This window comes from Panulirus ornatus, chromosome 28 (genome assembly GCF_036320965.1).
Source record: "Panulirus ornatus isolate Po-2019 chromosome 28, ASM3632096v1, whole genome shotgun sequence".
NCBI classification, from domain to species: Eukaryota; Metazoa; Arthropoda; class Malacostraca; order Decapoda; family Palinuridae; genus Panulirus; species Panulirus ornatus.
The window spans coordinates 5,856,134-5,870,874 of record NC_092251.1 but is presented as its reverse complement, the minus strand read 5'-3'; the positions used below and the strand labels follow the sequence as shown (position 1 = coordinate 5,870,874).

Genomic DNA, 14,741 nt, shown 5'->3' with positions numbered 1-14,741 from the left:
TTCATGTCAGCAGATACTCACGAAGTCCTTCTCAGCAGGTCTTCGGGTGGTGAAGTGTTCGGCGACCTTCGAGATGGGTGTTCAGTGTCTCATATTAGTTTTCGAAACCTCAATGCAGTGTTCGTCGCCTCATCGGTGTGGTTTGACGTCCCAATGTTGTGTTCAACGCCTTGGTGTGATGTTCAACGTCCCAGTGTAGTGTTCGTCGCCTCATTGTAGAGTTCGGCGTCCCAGTGTAGTGTTCAACGTCTTGGTGTGATGTTCGACGTCCCAGTGTAGTGTTCAACGTCTTGGTGTGATGTTCGACGTCCCAGTGTAGTGTTCAACGACTTGGTGTGATGTTTGACGTCCCAGTGTAGTGTTCAACGACTTGGTGTGATGTTCGACGTCCCAGTGTAGTGTTCAACGACCTGTGATGTTTGACGTCCCAGTCTAGTGTTCAGCTTCACTTAGTCTCTTCCTTCCCCTGGTCTCTCGCCCGGTTTTCTTGTCCTTCTTCCTCCTCTGTCCTTCTTGATTTTCTCCATCTTTTCTTGTTTTCCAAAATAACCTCATTTCCTTGGTTTAGGCGTCACATTTTGTTTTCCCAATTATCTTCTTATACTCGTGTATCACATTGTTTTCTTGATTTCCTTATTCGCCTTAATATTTTTTGTCGTGCACATCTTTATTTTCTTACTATTCATTATTTTCTTGTTTCGTTGCCTACGTCAACAAACTATTTTTCCTGCTTGCCCTAGTAGTCCCTCCACTCTGTCACCATCTTCGTGTCATCATCATCCTCATTCATCACCTTCCTGTGTCATCATCATCTTCCTCATTCATCACCTTCCTGTGTCATCATCATCTTCCTGTATCCATGTTTCTCGGGTTTCTTCTCTTCTGTCATCGCCATGCTCGTTTAAGTGGGTGTTCCACGTTCCTCACCCTGTCACTTCTGGTGTGTCCATTTACCCTGGTAGTTTCGTTCCTTCGTGTTCCCTGTTCCTTAACCTGCCGCTCTTGGTGTGTCCTTGTAGCTGTCTGCTCCCCTCGAGTTTAAGGGCCTTCACCCTGCTGCTAATGGTGTGTGTTTCTCCTTGAGCTCCAGGTTCTTCTGCTGCCTGTCCCTGGCTCCTGTATCCTCCTGGTTCATCCTTCTGTCTTCGCGTGTTATGATAGCAGTTCCCTGAAAGTGTTTCGTTCCTCACGTCTCCACCCAACTCCATGACATCTCGATTCTTTACTCTCGCAGTTTCTTCTCTGGTCCTTTCTGGGTCTCCTTGTTTCGCTGCATCTTCTCCACGTCCTCCTCTTTTGATCTCCACACCACCTTTTCATCTCGCTCCTCTCGTCTTCTGTCGTCAGCGTCGCCGGCGGGCGAAGGTTCGCCCTCCGCTCACGACGCAGCGGAAATTTCTCAAAGCGTCAAGCTGCGAAATTAATATAAAATTCCGAGTGCGTAACGGCAGCAGAAATGAAGATTAATATGATTAGGAGGATGTCTGAGATGCGGCCTATTGTTGTCAATGATATCGGAAAATTGAGAGGCGCTCCACGGACCCGGCGAGAGAAAGAGAGAAGCTCCCGCCTGACTAGAACTTTGCTGTGGTGGCGGCCGCTTTCCTCTTACCCGGCCGGGGCGCCCCCCACAGCACCACAGTCTGGCCTGACGTGACCCACGCTTCACTAGCCTTACCTCTTCTGCAGTAATGCTCACACTCTCATGATATTAACCTGATGGTTATTTGCCGAGTAGAAGGTGAAGCTAGCTCCTCCTAGCCGATACTAACTCCCTACAACCTCCTAACCGCAACTGACTCACTTAAAGTAATTTACGTAGACACAATTCCTTCTAGTTATTTCCTTGAAGAGAGGGAATGAAGCAGCTGTGGATTTAAACACGTCTTTGAGTCCGTTCTACCAGCAAGTCCTCATTAGTCCACACATTAACTAACGCTGATACTTAGAACATAGTCTTATTTATGTTCCAGAATTCTACCCTCGCAAACGTTTTAATATATCTTTGTAGTTTCTTCTCATAGCCAGCCTTTGGCGAAGAAAAATTTCAATGTTTAGTTATTATTATTATAGTTACTATTGTCATTATTTCTGTCTTTCTCTGTAGACCTTAAACCTACTTGCAAAGATCAGATCATTTTGGGCACTTTAGTGGCTGGACATTGTCCACACAATCACCTCCTTCATTAATCAACCCCCTACCTCCTGCGCGGTCCTCTCCTCCCTAGACCCTTACCCTTTGCACGGCCCTCCTCTCCCCTAGCCCTTACCCCTGCACGGCGCTCCAATCCCAAGACGCCACCCCCACCACGAGCCTTCCCTCCTCAAACCCCCATCCCTTGCATGACCCTCTCATGCCATGACAACCACCTCCTGCATGACCTTTCCCTCCTAGACCCCCTATCCATACCCAAACCTCTGACTCCAGACCTCCCAGCCTCGGCAGGGCCCTCCTCACCCCAGACCCCAAACCCCCGACATGGACCTCCCATCCCAAAACTCCCACCCAGCTTCATGAGTGCTGCCGGAGCCTCATCTGAATAGAAGGGACTCCTGGGGAAGGTCCGTGGGTCGTAATTATGGATTGGTGGGGTTCTAGTTTCGGTGCATTGTATGTGACTAGATTCTAGATGTGTGCAAAAGAGGCCATTTCTTTGCCTGCTTCTGGCGCTACCTCACTAACGAGGAAAATGGTGAGCAAGTATGAAAAAAATTATGAAAACTACAAGAGCCTCGTAAGGATTGAAGGTACTCATCCACTCCACACACACACACACACACACACACACACACACATTTATATATTTATTTTATTTTGCTTTGTCGCTGTCTCCCGCGTTAGCGAGGTAGCGCAAGGAAACAGACGAAAGAAAATGGCCCAACCCACCCACATACACATGTATGCGCATAAACGTCCACACACGCAAATATACATACCTATACATCTCAACGTATACATATATATATACCCACACAGACATATACATATATACACATGTACATAATTCATACTGTCTGCCTTTATTCATTCCCATCGCTACCTCACCACACATGAAATAACAACCCCTTCCCCCCTCATGTGCGCGAGGTAGCGCTAGGAAAAGACAACAAAGGCCACATTCGTTCACACTCAGTCTCTAGCTGTCATGTAATAATGCACCGAAACCACAGCTCCCTTTACACATCCAGGCCCCACAGAACTTTCCATGGTTTACCCCAGACGCTTTGCATGCCCTGGTTCAATCCATTGACAGCACGTCGGCCCCGGTATACCACATCGTTCCAGTTCGCTCTATTCCTTGCACTCCTTTCACCCTCCTGCAAGTTCAGGCCCCAATCACTCAAAATCTTTTTCACTACATCTTTCCACCTCCAATTTGGTTTCCCACTTCTCGTTTCCTCCACCTCTGACACATATATCCTCTTGGTCATTCTTTCTTCACTCATTCTCTCCAAGTGACCACACCATTTCAAAACACCCTCTTCTGCTATATATATATATATATATATATATATATATATATATATATATATATATATATATTTTTCATACTATTCGCCATTTCCCGTGTTAGCGAGGTAGCGTTAAGAACAGAGGACTGGGCCTTAGAGGGAATATCCTCACCTGACCCCCTTCTCTGTTCCTTCTTTGGGAAAATTAAAAAAAAACGAGAGGGGAGGATTTCCAGCCACCTGCTCCCTCCCCTTTTAGTCGCCTTCTACGACACGCAGGGAATACATGGGAAGTATTCTTTCTCCCCTATCCCCAGGGATAATATATATATATATAGAGATGCTCTGTGGAAGGTATTAAGAATATATGGTGTGGGAGGCAAGTTGTTAGAAGCAGTGAAAAGTTTTTATCGAGGATGTAAGGCATGTGTACGTGTAGGAAGAGAGGAAAGTGATTGGTTCTCAGTGAATGTAGGTTTGCGGCAGGGGTGTGTGATGTCTCCATGGTTGTTTAATTTGTTTATGGATGGGGTTGTAAGGGAGGTAAATGCAAGAGTCCTGGAAAGAGGGGCAAGTATGAAGTCTGTTGGGGATGAGAGAGCTTGGGAAGTGAGTCAGTTGTTGTTCGCTGATGATACAGCGCTGGTGGCTGATTCATGTGAGAAACTGCAGAAGCTGGTGACTGAGTTTGGTAAAGTGTGTGGAAGAAGAAAGTTGAGAGTAAATGTGAATAAGAGCAAGGTTATTAGGTACAGTAGGGGTGAGGGTCAAGTCAATTGGGAGGTGAGTTTGAATGGAGAAAAACTGGAGGAAGTGAAGTGTTTTAGATATCTGGGAGTGGATCTGGCAGCGGATGGAACCATGGAAGCGGAAGTGGATCATAGGGTGGGGGAGGGGGCGAAAATTTTGGGAGCCTTGAAAAATGTGTGGAAGTCGAGAACATTATCTCGGAAAGCAAAAATGGGTATGTTTGAGGGAATAGTGGTTCCAACAATGTTGTATGGTTGCGAGGCGTGGGCTATGGATAGAGATGTGCGCAGGAGGATGGATGTGCTGGAAATGAGATGTTTGAGGACAATGTGTGGTGTGAGGTGGTTTGATCGAGTAAGTAACGTAAGGGTAAGAGAGATGTGTGGAAATAAAAAGAGCGTGGTTGAGAGAGCAGAAGAGGGTGTTTTGAAATGGTTTGGGCACATGGAGAGAATGAGTGAGGAGAGATTGACCAAGAGGATATATGTGTCGGAGGTGGAGGGAACGAGGAGAAGAGGGAGACCAAATTGGAGGTGGAAAGATGGAGTGAAAAAGATTTTGTGTGATCGGGGCCTGAACATGCAGGAGGGTGAAAGGAGGGCAAGAAATAGAGTGAATTGGAGTCATGTGGTATACAGGGGTTGACGTGCTGTCAGTGGATTGAAGCAAGGCATGTGAAGCGTCTGGGGTAAACCATGGAAAGCTGTGTAGGTATGTATATTTGCGTGTGTGGACGTGTGTATGTACATGTGTATGGGGGGGGGGGTTGGGCCATTTCTTTCGTCTGTTTCCTTGCGCTACCTCGCAAACGCGGGAGACAGCGACAAAGTATAAAAAAAAAAAAAAAAAAAAAAATATATATATATATATATATATATATATATATATATGTGCTGGAAATGAGATGTTTGAGGACAATGTGTGGTGTGAGGTGGTTTGATCGAGTAAGTAATGTAAGGGTAAGAGAGATGTGTGGAAATAAAAAGAGCGTGGTTGAGAGAGCAGAAGAGGGTGTTTTGAAATGGTTTGGGCACATGGAGAGAATGAGGGGGGAAAGATTGACCTAGAGGATATATGTGTCGGAGGTGGAGGGAACGAGGAGAAGTAGGAGACCAAATTGGAGGTGGAAAGATGGAGTGAAAAAGATTTTGAGTGATCGGGGCCTGAACATGCAGGAGGGTGAAAGACGGGCAAGGAATGGAGTGAACTGGATCGATGTGGTATACCGGGGTTGACGTGCTGTCACTGGATTGAATCAGGGCATGTGAAGCGTCTGGGGTAAACCATGGAAAGTTGTGTGGGGCCTGGATGTGGAAAGGGAGCTGTGGTTTCGGGCATTATTGCATGACAGCTAGAGACCGAGTGTGAACGAATGGGGCCTTTGTTGTCTTTTCCTAGCGCTACCTCGCACACATGACGGGGGAGGGTGATGGTACTCCATGTGTGGCGAGGTGGCGATGGAAATGAATAAAGGCAGACACTGTGAATTGTGTGCATGGGTATATATGTATGTGTCTGTGTGTGTATATATATGTGTACATTGAGATGTATAGGTATGTATATTTGCGTATGTGGACGTGTATGTATATACATGTGTATGGGGGTGGGTTGGGCCATCTCTTTCGTCTGTTTCCTTGCGCTACCTCGCAAACGCGGGAGACAGCGACAAAGCAAAATAAATGAAATAAATAATATATATATATATATATATATATATATTTTTTTTTTTTTTTTTTTTTTTTTTATACTTTGTCGCTGTCTCCCGCGTTTGCGAGGTAGCGCAAGGAAACAGACGAAAGAAATGGCCCAACCCCCCCCCCCATACACATGTACATACACACGTCCACACACGCAAATATACATACCTACACAGCTTTCCATGGTTTACCCCAGACGCTTCACATGCCCTGATTCAATCCACTGACAGCACGTCAAACCCTGTATACCACATCGCTCCAATTCACTCTATTCCTTGCCCTCCTTTCACCCTCCTGCATGTTCAGGCCCCGATCACACAAAATCTTTTTCACTCCATCTTTCCACCTCCAATTTGGTCTCCCTCTTCTCCTCGTTCCCTCCACCTCCGACACATATATCCTCTTGGTCAATCTTTCCTCACTCATTCTCTCCATGTGCCCAATATATATATATATATATATATATATATATATATATATATATATATATATATATATATATATTCTTTCTTTCTTTTAAACTATTCGCCATTTCCCGCGTTAGCGAGGTAGCGCTAAGAACAGAGGACTGGGCCTTTTTTCGGAATATCCTCAACTGGCCCCCTCTGTTCCTTCTTTTGGAAAATTTAAAAAAAAAAAAAAAAAAAAAAAAAAAAAAAAACGAGAGGGGAGGATTTCCAGCCCCCCGCTCCCTCCCCTTTTAGTCACCTTCTACGACACGCAGGGAATACGTGGGAAGTATTCTTAATCCCCTATCCCCAGGGATATATATATATATTATCCCTGGGGATCAGAGAGAAAGAATACTTCCCTTGTATTCCCTGTGTGGTGTAGGTGACTAAAAGGGGTGAAAGAATGGGGCCAGAAAATGTATGGGGGGGATAAATATATATTTAAATATAAACAATGTTTACCATTGTTTACCATCTTTTCATGACATTCGTGTAACTGCTTCAGGCCTTTCAGCTGTAGGTGACAGTCACATGAGTGGTGTATACAGTATCTGTTCATGATTTATTGCTGTACTTGCATCTGTACAGACCTCTACCAAACAAATACTGTTAAATCATTGCCTTAGAAACACATAGTAAATACAAGTTTCCTTAGAGTAAAGCCCATTATGCTCTCAACACTTATTTCTTAGGAAGCCAAAATTGTCAGATCATTACGTGGTAACAAGTGAAATACCACCCAAAATAAGATATTTATTCTTCCAATGACAGTGGAAAAGAATATGGTTTTACAAAGATGCTATTAATACACAAAACCTCTTAAAATATTCATAGAGAAATATATAAACATTTTATCAATAATTAATCCTTCTTATGACCATACCAACATTTTCACCTTGAGCTCAAACCAACATCTCAAAATGTCATGATGTTACAAATATAAAATTACTTTGAATGAGTACCTCATTTCACACAATTATTGATTTTTCTCTAGTATTTCATCTCTGAAAAGTGGAAGAGAATTACATATCCAGCAAGGGTGCCACTTCAGTTTTCGAAACTCATCAATATTCTTATAGAAGTCGTAATATGTTTCCTTGACTGCAGTTTCACGAGGAAATCCACGAAACCAGTCTTGCAAAAGGTTGGCAAGTTCCTCTTTGTTATTGAATACTAGTCCATTTTCATTGTGATGCACCAATTCAGGAAGAGCTAAGTAATTTATCGCTGCAACTGGAAGGCAACTCCCAAACATGTCCACTACCTTCATGGGTAAATCCAAGCCTGAGGAGGAATAATGCAAACATACTCCAAGATCAGCAGATGCAAGTAATTTAGGATAATCTTCAGCAGACAACCACGGGGTAATGACTCCTACATGCATCCACTGCTGTTCTGATATAACTGACATATAGTGAGATTTCATGGGACCTTTACCTGTCACCACAACTATAAGAGGAGGGTAGTGATCTGGAAATTCTTGACGTACATGTTCATAATCTTGTAAGGCATGGAAAAGAATGGAAAAATCTTCATCCTCTGTCCAGCTGGTTGATGATACTAAAAGTGCTGGTCGGTCTTCACATTCTGATACTCTTCCATCTGCATATCTTTCTGTAAAGACTGTTTTGTCTGGTGAGGAACTAGAGAAACATGAGTATGTAGAGGAGAGCTTCAAAAGAACGTTATGTTTCTCTTCAACTGATATTGGATGAAACCTTGCTGCAGGACGATCATATAACACAGTTATTTTCCTAATGCCCCAGTTTTGCTCTAAATCAATCTTCATGGCCTTGCTGACACATAATCCACCATGGGCAAGTTTACCAAAGATTTTTTCTATCATTTGATAAATGTATACAAGAGGATGGTTCTTCCTAAGTGATAGGGCAAGGATGGTGTAACCATAATTATGCCAGTCCACAATAAATTTGCTTCTGGTAAGAAAACAATACAACCAACACACAGGCATTGCAGGAACTCCTGGAGGATTTTGCAAAAGAAGTTTTTTGCTTCTTGGTCCAGTAACTAACGTAAAAAACAAAATAATGGCTTGCCAAAGAACCTTGAAGATGAAAGTTATTAGTTTAGGCAATCTGCTGAAAACATCAGGGGAAGGTCTCATATATGTAAGAGTGATATGTTCATCATTTAATACTTCATCTTGTGGCTCTGAACCAGCAAATCCCACAAGATTGACTTCATAGCCTTCTTCAGAGAGTGAGAGTGCATGATAATTCATACGTGGAGAGTGGCCAAGGTCCCCTAACACCACCACAGCCACTTGCTCCCGCTCAGTTTCATATTCTCCACTCATTTTCACTAAGTCTGAAAAAAAAGGAAAATTAAAGGAGGGCAGTAACTAACATCATGAATGCATTTGGCCATCTACTGAAGAAAAAAGTGTTAATAAAATGGATGAAGGGTATAGAAAACAGGATAAAACCCCAAGGGGCACCACTGCTGCTAGAGAAAGAGAGAAATGTCAGTCCATCAGCAATTACTGATATGCTAGCAAGGAAGCAAGATATGACAGAACAAAGTAAGGGGGAAGATGCAAAAGAGGAGAGCCAGAAGATGATATTTTGATGCCATACCCTGTCAAAAGTGTCTTCCCAAAGTCTCTCAGAGATGATGACCAAACATGATTAAGACAGGAAATGATGTCATCCATGGAATTTGCTTTTCAAAAAGCCATGCTAATGATAAGAGAGAGGACTGTGAGATTTGAGAAGTTTATGGAGATGGAAGCTTTGGAGGGATTCAAAGATGTGATACAGTAGAAGTTTGATCAACAGAACTATAGTTGGAAGGGTTAGAACAATATCCTCTCATATGAGGATTAGAATTCAAAACTAAAGTTACAGCCAACTGCCATTGGGATGGGTAATAATAGAGTAAAAAATGTATGACCACTATGATCACAGGTTTCACTTTTACATGTGTACTGCACTTGCCTGCAATGTATTCATAGTGATTAAAAATTAAAAACCACAATTTGAGGGGATAGCTAGGTGAGGATATTCCCTCAAAGGCCCAGCTCTCTGTTCTTGGCGCTACCTCGCTAACGCGGGAAATGGCGAATAGTATGAAAGAAAAAGAAAGAACAATACTGTATGTACATATGAGGATGCGAAAGTCATTCACAGCAAGCAACGACTCATCTCTGAGGTGGCAAACTATTGTATCAAATACTAGTGACCTTACACCTTTCTGTAGAATCCCACATTGCCCTAGCACATGCAGTAATGTCTCAGATCCATGCATAAAAACCTCAGCTTTCAATGTATTAATAAAAGCAAAACATCAGTTTTGCAAAAACATTACAATATATATCCAGTAAGCCCAGCCAGACTTCTAAGATCAGATATACCTCTCAAGATTTGAGAAAAGCTCCAGCCCTTTGTCAACATGCCCCAATTTCTTTCCTTTTTCTGTAACCACAATTCATCCCTAACATAAACACAATCACAACTCAATCTACAAAAATATAAAATAACGGTAAATTTAAAAGCTAACTCATGGAGAGCTTTCAATAACTTACTCCTTATACCTTTCACTAATACAACTGAAAGTTGATCGTTAATTGTATAAATCAACCTATACCACAGCAGCCAAAATATTTTTCCCGTTAGAATAACACTTAAGAGCATTCCCCTCATCTCAAAAGTGTCTGCCATCTCTAAGCAACTTCAGTCACACAAATGTAAACAAAAGTAACTTGAGGAGAAGTACTTCATCAATGTCACGTACACTAGCTATGCTTACATCATCATAATTTCACCATAATTTAGGAAATTATGAACACCATGACATCATGATATGCAGTATAAGATATCTATTCTCTATCATACTGCCCTGGTTTCACATGATAACTAGTGAGTGGATGTGTGCAACTGAGGTCACAGTTCATATGTTCCTGGAAAAACCTTAAGGCAAGAGAAGCTATTATGTATAAAAGAAATTACAATAACTAAAGAGGGACTTATAAGGGTATTGTTCTGGTACTCTCTGGCAGATTATTGGCCGAATCACCATTTGATAATGTGGCAGTTTCTTTCCACTTTGCCTTAATGAAACACTGGTGGAGACTCACAAGGGTTCAAATTCTGGACAGAGCAGTCGACTCACACCCAACTCAACTGTTCATCCTCTTCTAAAGGCTAGTAAATAAATAGGTACCCTAGCATTGGATGGGCTATATATTCATACATAAGGAATTGAAGATGGCCATGACTGAGGCATACAATTAAATGTACCATTTTGGTTACCATATTTGAAATTTCAGTTATTCTCAATTTCATTAATTTTACCCAAATTGGACCATAGGGCCCTCTCCCAAAATACCCAGATAGATCCCGACTGAACTGAGGAATTTTGCTCTATTTCTGCAGTAGTTGGTCTGTACCCTTTTAGATTTGTTTTGGTTCATCCCTTTTATTTTGCCACCTCCTTGAGGTGGAAACTGAACAATGCTTTTTCTACAAATCTTAAATATTTTCTTGAAAATCTATATTTCCATTGTTTAATATAGTTTCCAATAAATATCAATGCTTGATATGTAAATGTCATGCTCATTTCAGGGTGCAGTTACAAATTTAGGGAAATATCCCCAAAATCTAATGGTGCAATGAAAAGGTTAACACCAAGAAAATCACCTTAATCATCTGTCCATTCTGGGATTTCTTTTTCATGTTTCTCAAATTTGCATAATTATTCAAAGTAATAGAATTACATTCAAGCAGAAAATTATAGTTTTACATGTACTGCCATTCCAGTATAGTTCATAAAACATTTCAAAAGTCTTTACAACTTGATACACAAAGATTTACCAACATATTTCCTTTTAATCCAACTTACTGGCAATGAAGCTGACGTGACTTATCAGTGTTCTGTAGTATATACAACTAAACAAAGGAGATGTGACCTAAAAAGTACTCTATCTTATCTTTTGAGCTTTATCTTCACATAAATACAGTCTCTTATCATGACAGCCCTATGTTCCTGTGCATACTGCTGAGAGTAATGCCTCAAAGCATTTAGAAAATATAAAAATTCATTAAAATTCATATTAATTCAAAAAATATAGAATATTATACATAAAAAGTCAATTTCCTATGTCTTTAATATGTGCTTTACACTAAATTCAAGAAAAACTAAGTGTGTAAGACTGCTTATTTATTCGTGCAGGGATAGAGGTTTACGCCCATAGTGCCCTCTTTTCTGTAATATATTACAATTCAAACTTTCAGTGCACTTATTGCTCTCACTTCGATTGTTCCAATCATTCACTAACTTCTGCTTTATTTCCAGTTGTTTTCTTTAGTACCTCATTTCTTCCCATTTTCAAGGAAGTACTCAACACTAACACCATCCAATTCATCAAGGAACTTTAAACCTTTCTTCTGTGATTACTATTTTCTTGCCCGGCATAACAACAGTAAACTGAATTCTCTGAAAACAACAGGAGTGAAGTTTGATTGTAAAGCGTTACAACGTAACTGGAAGTGTTTATCTTCCTAACTTCAAGGGTCAACTGCAAGTTTTAGAGACAGAAGTCTAACATCAAACCAATTCTATCACATCCTTCACTTTGCATGAATTAGAACCACTATCCTTATAATGTCATTGAAACACTTTACATAAAGTAGTCAGATTTTTCATTTACCATGTAATGTGAGGTATACAATGAAATGTGTTCATCCCGAAAATAGGTACTTACTTGGCACACATATAAGAGATTCATGTACATCAGTTGGTCCTGGATGATGATGTATATGATGGTTCCACTCCTTCCTGCTTCTCCATACAATATTTTGTTATCTGCCAGTGATGCTTTGGCAATTCATTCTGGAATGACATTAGAGAGCTCACATACTGAGAAAATTCAAATCAAACTTTAAAATATAAAGATGACTCTTGTAAATTAAGAATATTTATGATTATAAGTATTTAGCTGTATTCCGTAAAATAAATAATGTTTGTTTCTTAAATGATCAGTTATGAGTTTCACCAGCAATGCTGAATTTACTATAAGAAAAATAAAACTCAAGTCACACTCATGGATATATATATGTGTATGTGTATGATAGACATACTGCATATATACACTATGCCTCACCTGCTGGTTCATTCATCTTCTCAAAAGAAAACCTAAAACTTCAACATATAAAACAAAGAACTCAGAACAATCATCAGCTACTTAGCAACCACAAATGATTAACATTTACACAATGAAACCAAATTATAAAAAAAGGAAATGCAAACTTTCAGTTTCAGGATACAATGAAATTAACTTTGGAATATCACTGATAGTGTAAAGTATGGAGAATACAGTAAGACTAGCAAAGTGTGATTTGGATTAATCTTTTTTACTCTACAGTTTGATAAATATGTTGATAGAGGGAAACAACAATCTTGTATGAAAAAAAGAAGGAAGGGTAATGAAGATCAGGGGAACTGTAGAATATTTCAAGAAATCTACATTACTAATGAATCCTCACCTAATTCAACCAAAGCCCATGATTTTCAGTGTATCCCATCCTATGGTGAAGAACGTGCATAAGTACCAGTTCTTACACTATTTCTCAAATGCTGAAAATACAGCAAGCATTAGAAGCTCAAGTAAATTAGGTTTCATACATTTTTTTCGTTTCTAGAGTTGTTTTGCCTACCGTTACATTAATGAACAATATAGTTTTCTCCAATCTTCGCTACCCTGTTACTATTCATCAATGTACAATAAAAAAAATACTGACTATCATGCTCTGCAACTCTTTGTTCTGTTCTCCACACGTATATTACCATAACAAATCAAAATCACTCATATTCCATCTACAGTGAATCCCATCCCATGGAGAAGAATGTGTTTAGGTATCTGTTCGTATGTTATTTTTCAAATAACATTAAAAATACAGTATGTGTCACTTGCTGGAGAAATAAAGTTATGTTTTCATCCATTCTTTCGATTTCTGGAGGCGTTTTCCATGTAAAACAAAAAGGAGCAATCGAATCATGCGGCTACTTTGCTCTTTTCTCCATGCAGTCCACTACTATTACAAATCAAAATCACTTATATTTCAAAGCTATTTTTGTGATGCACCAGGGGTGGAACTTTACAAAGAAAAAAATAAAGCAAATGATTCTCCCCTACAATATTCTTATTTCTGGAATCAATTCAATTTTCCTGTGAACTTATTACTAACAAGAAAATCAATAAGGAGGCATAAAGTATATGAATAATTACCAATTGCTATCACTGAAAATGTACTTTCCTCCCCTAAGATCCCCTTCTAAAGGGCTACCAGAGGCACAGGAAGCCAGTCAAGTCCACAAAGTAGGACCATAGATCGAGCGTGCTGCTGCTGTGTGCATGTCGGTGTGAAGTGAATGCAGCTGAGATTTGTTATCAAGAAAAACTGGCTGCCCTTTGTGGGGATCATAAATCAATCAGAGCATCATATACTCATGATTGATTTAAACAATAATATTCAGAATTTTCTGGGATAAGAGAGTGTCAAGGAGACATGGGGGGGGGTCTCTAAATAATGTTAGGCTTACCATCTTTAGGTCTTTTATTTTCTTTCATCCCACACTTTGTGAGCTCTTACCCTTCTTTCGTTAAATCAATTTCATAGTCTCTCTAGTTTCACCCTCCACACAGTAATATCCAAAAATAAAAGTAGTATGGAGCTAAACTGGATTTACAAAACAAAAGATTTCAATATCCAAAAATAGAAGGGTTAGAGCTAAATTGGACTTATCCTTAACTTTTCCTTAATTCCTAAATACACCTCTATACTGCAATTTTACAGGTGCAATTATTTCAGTACTACCCAGCACTTGAGTCATGCTTCTCACTTATGTGACGCACCAAATGCCAGTAAAGCCATCGGCATAATAACCACTTAGACTCTTTCATTCCTAGTAAGGGACCACACCAAATAAATACCCATGAAAACAATCGCTAACCTAACTAGTCAAAAATTAGTTTATTAGATAAGTGAGATACATATATGAACCTACAGATTAAGCATCTTGCTCCACGTCATTTCAGTAGCAAATTCGGGCCCTCGGGCAAAAGTTGGCATTCACGACAGTATCTCCCCTAACCCCCGTTTGGAAATACAAACAAGGGTTATGATTTCCCAATGCTTTTCATGAAAACTTGTGACACATACCTGGTGGAGTAACAGGTGGGTGAAATATATTAAACGCTCTCACGGGTACATGTTTGTTATGACTCCAGCTGATTGAGTGACGTAGGGGCCGCGTGACTGCGTCTCAGAAACGCTTTATTTTCCTTCTATGGTTCGGGGAACTTTGTTTGGTGTTGACGTGTGCAACCGGCATGCTTTTAAGTTTATTATTCAAGACGAGGCTTAAAATT

The 14,741-nt window shown here is 40.3% G+C and overlaps 1 protein-coding gene across 3 annotated transcripts; it reads right to left on the bottom strand.

Annotated features, from left to right (window-relative positions):
- Window positions 1-7,092: 7,092 nt before the first annotated feature.
- On the bottom strand, window positions 7,093-14,686 carry Alg1 (ALG1, chitobiosyldiphosphodolichol beta-mannosyltransferase). 3 transcript variants are annotated; one of them, XM_071678597.1, is made up of 3 exons: window positions 14,533-14,686; window positions 12,075-12,202; window positions 7,093-8,680 (listed from the first exon to the last, which is right to left on the bottom strand). In XM_071678597.1, exon 3 carries the CDS (start codon window positions 8,667-8,669, stop codon window positions 7,329-7,331), a length of 1,341 nt encoding a protein of 446 aa, XP_071534698.1. In that variant the 5' UTR covers window positions 8,670-8,680; window positions 12,075-12,202; window positions 14,533-14,686; the 3' UTR covers window positions 7,093-7,328. The 3 variants fall into 3 exon arrangements, with proteins under 3 accessions (XP_071534698.1, XP_071534699.1, XP_071534701.1); XM_071678598.1 differs by lacking the exon at window positions 14,533-14,686 and adding an exon at window positions 12,856-12,964; XM_071678600.1 differs by lacking the exons at window positions 12,075-12,202; window positions 14,533-14,686 and adding an exon at window positions 11,213-11,305.
- Between the last annotated feature and the right edge of the window lie 55 nt (window positions 14,687-14,741).

What these genes read in the sequence shown, in the direction of transcription:
- Alg1 (XM_071678597.1), bottom strand. Translation starts at nt 8,669, where the DNA reads ATGAGTGGAGAATATGAAACTGAGCGGGAGCAAGTGGCTGTGGTGGTG.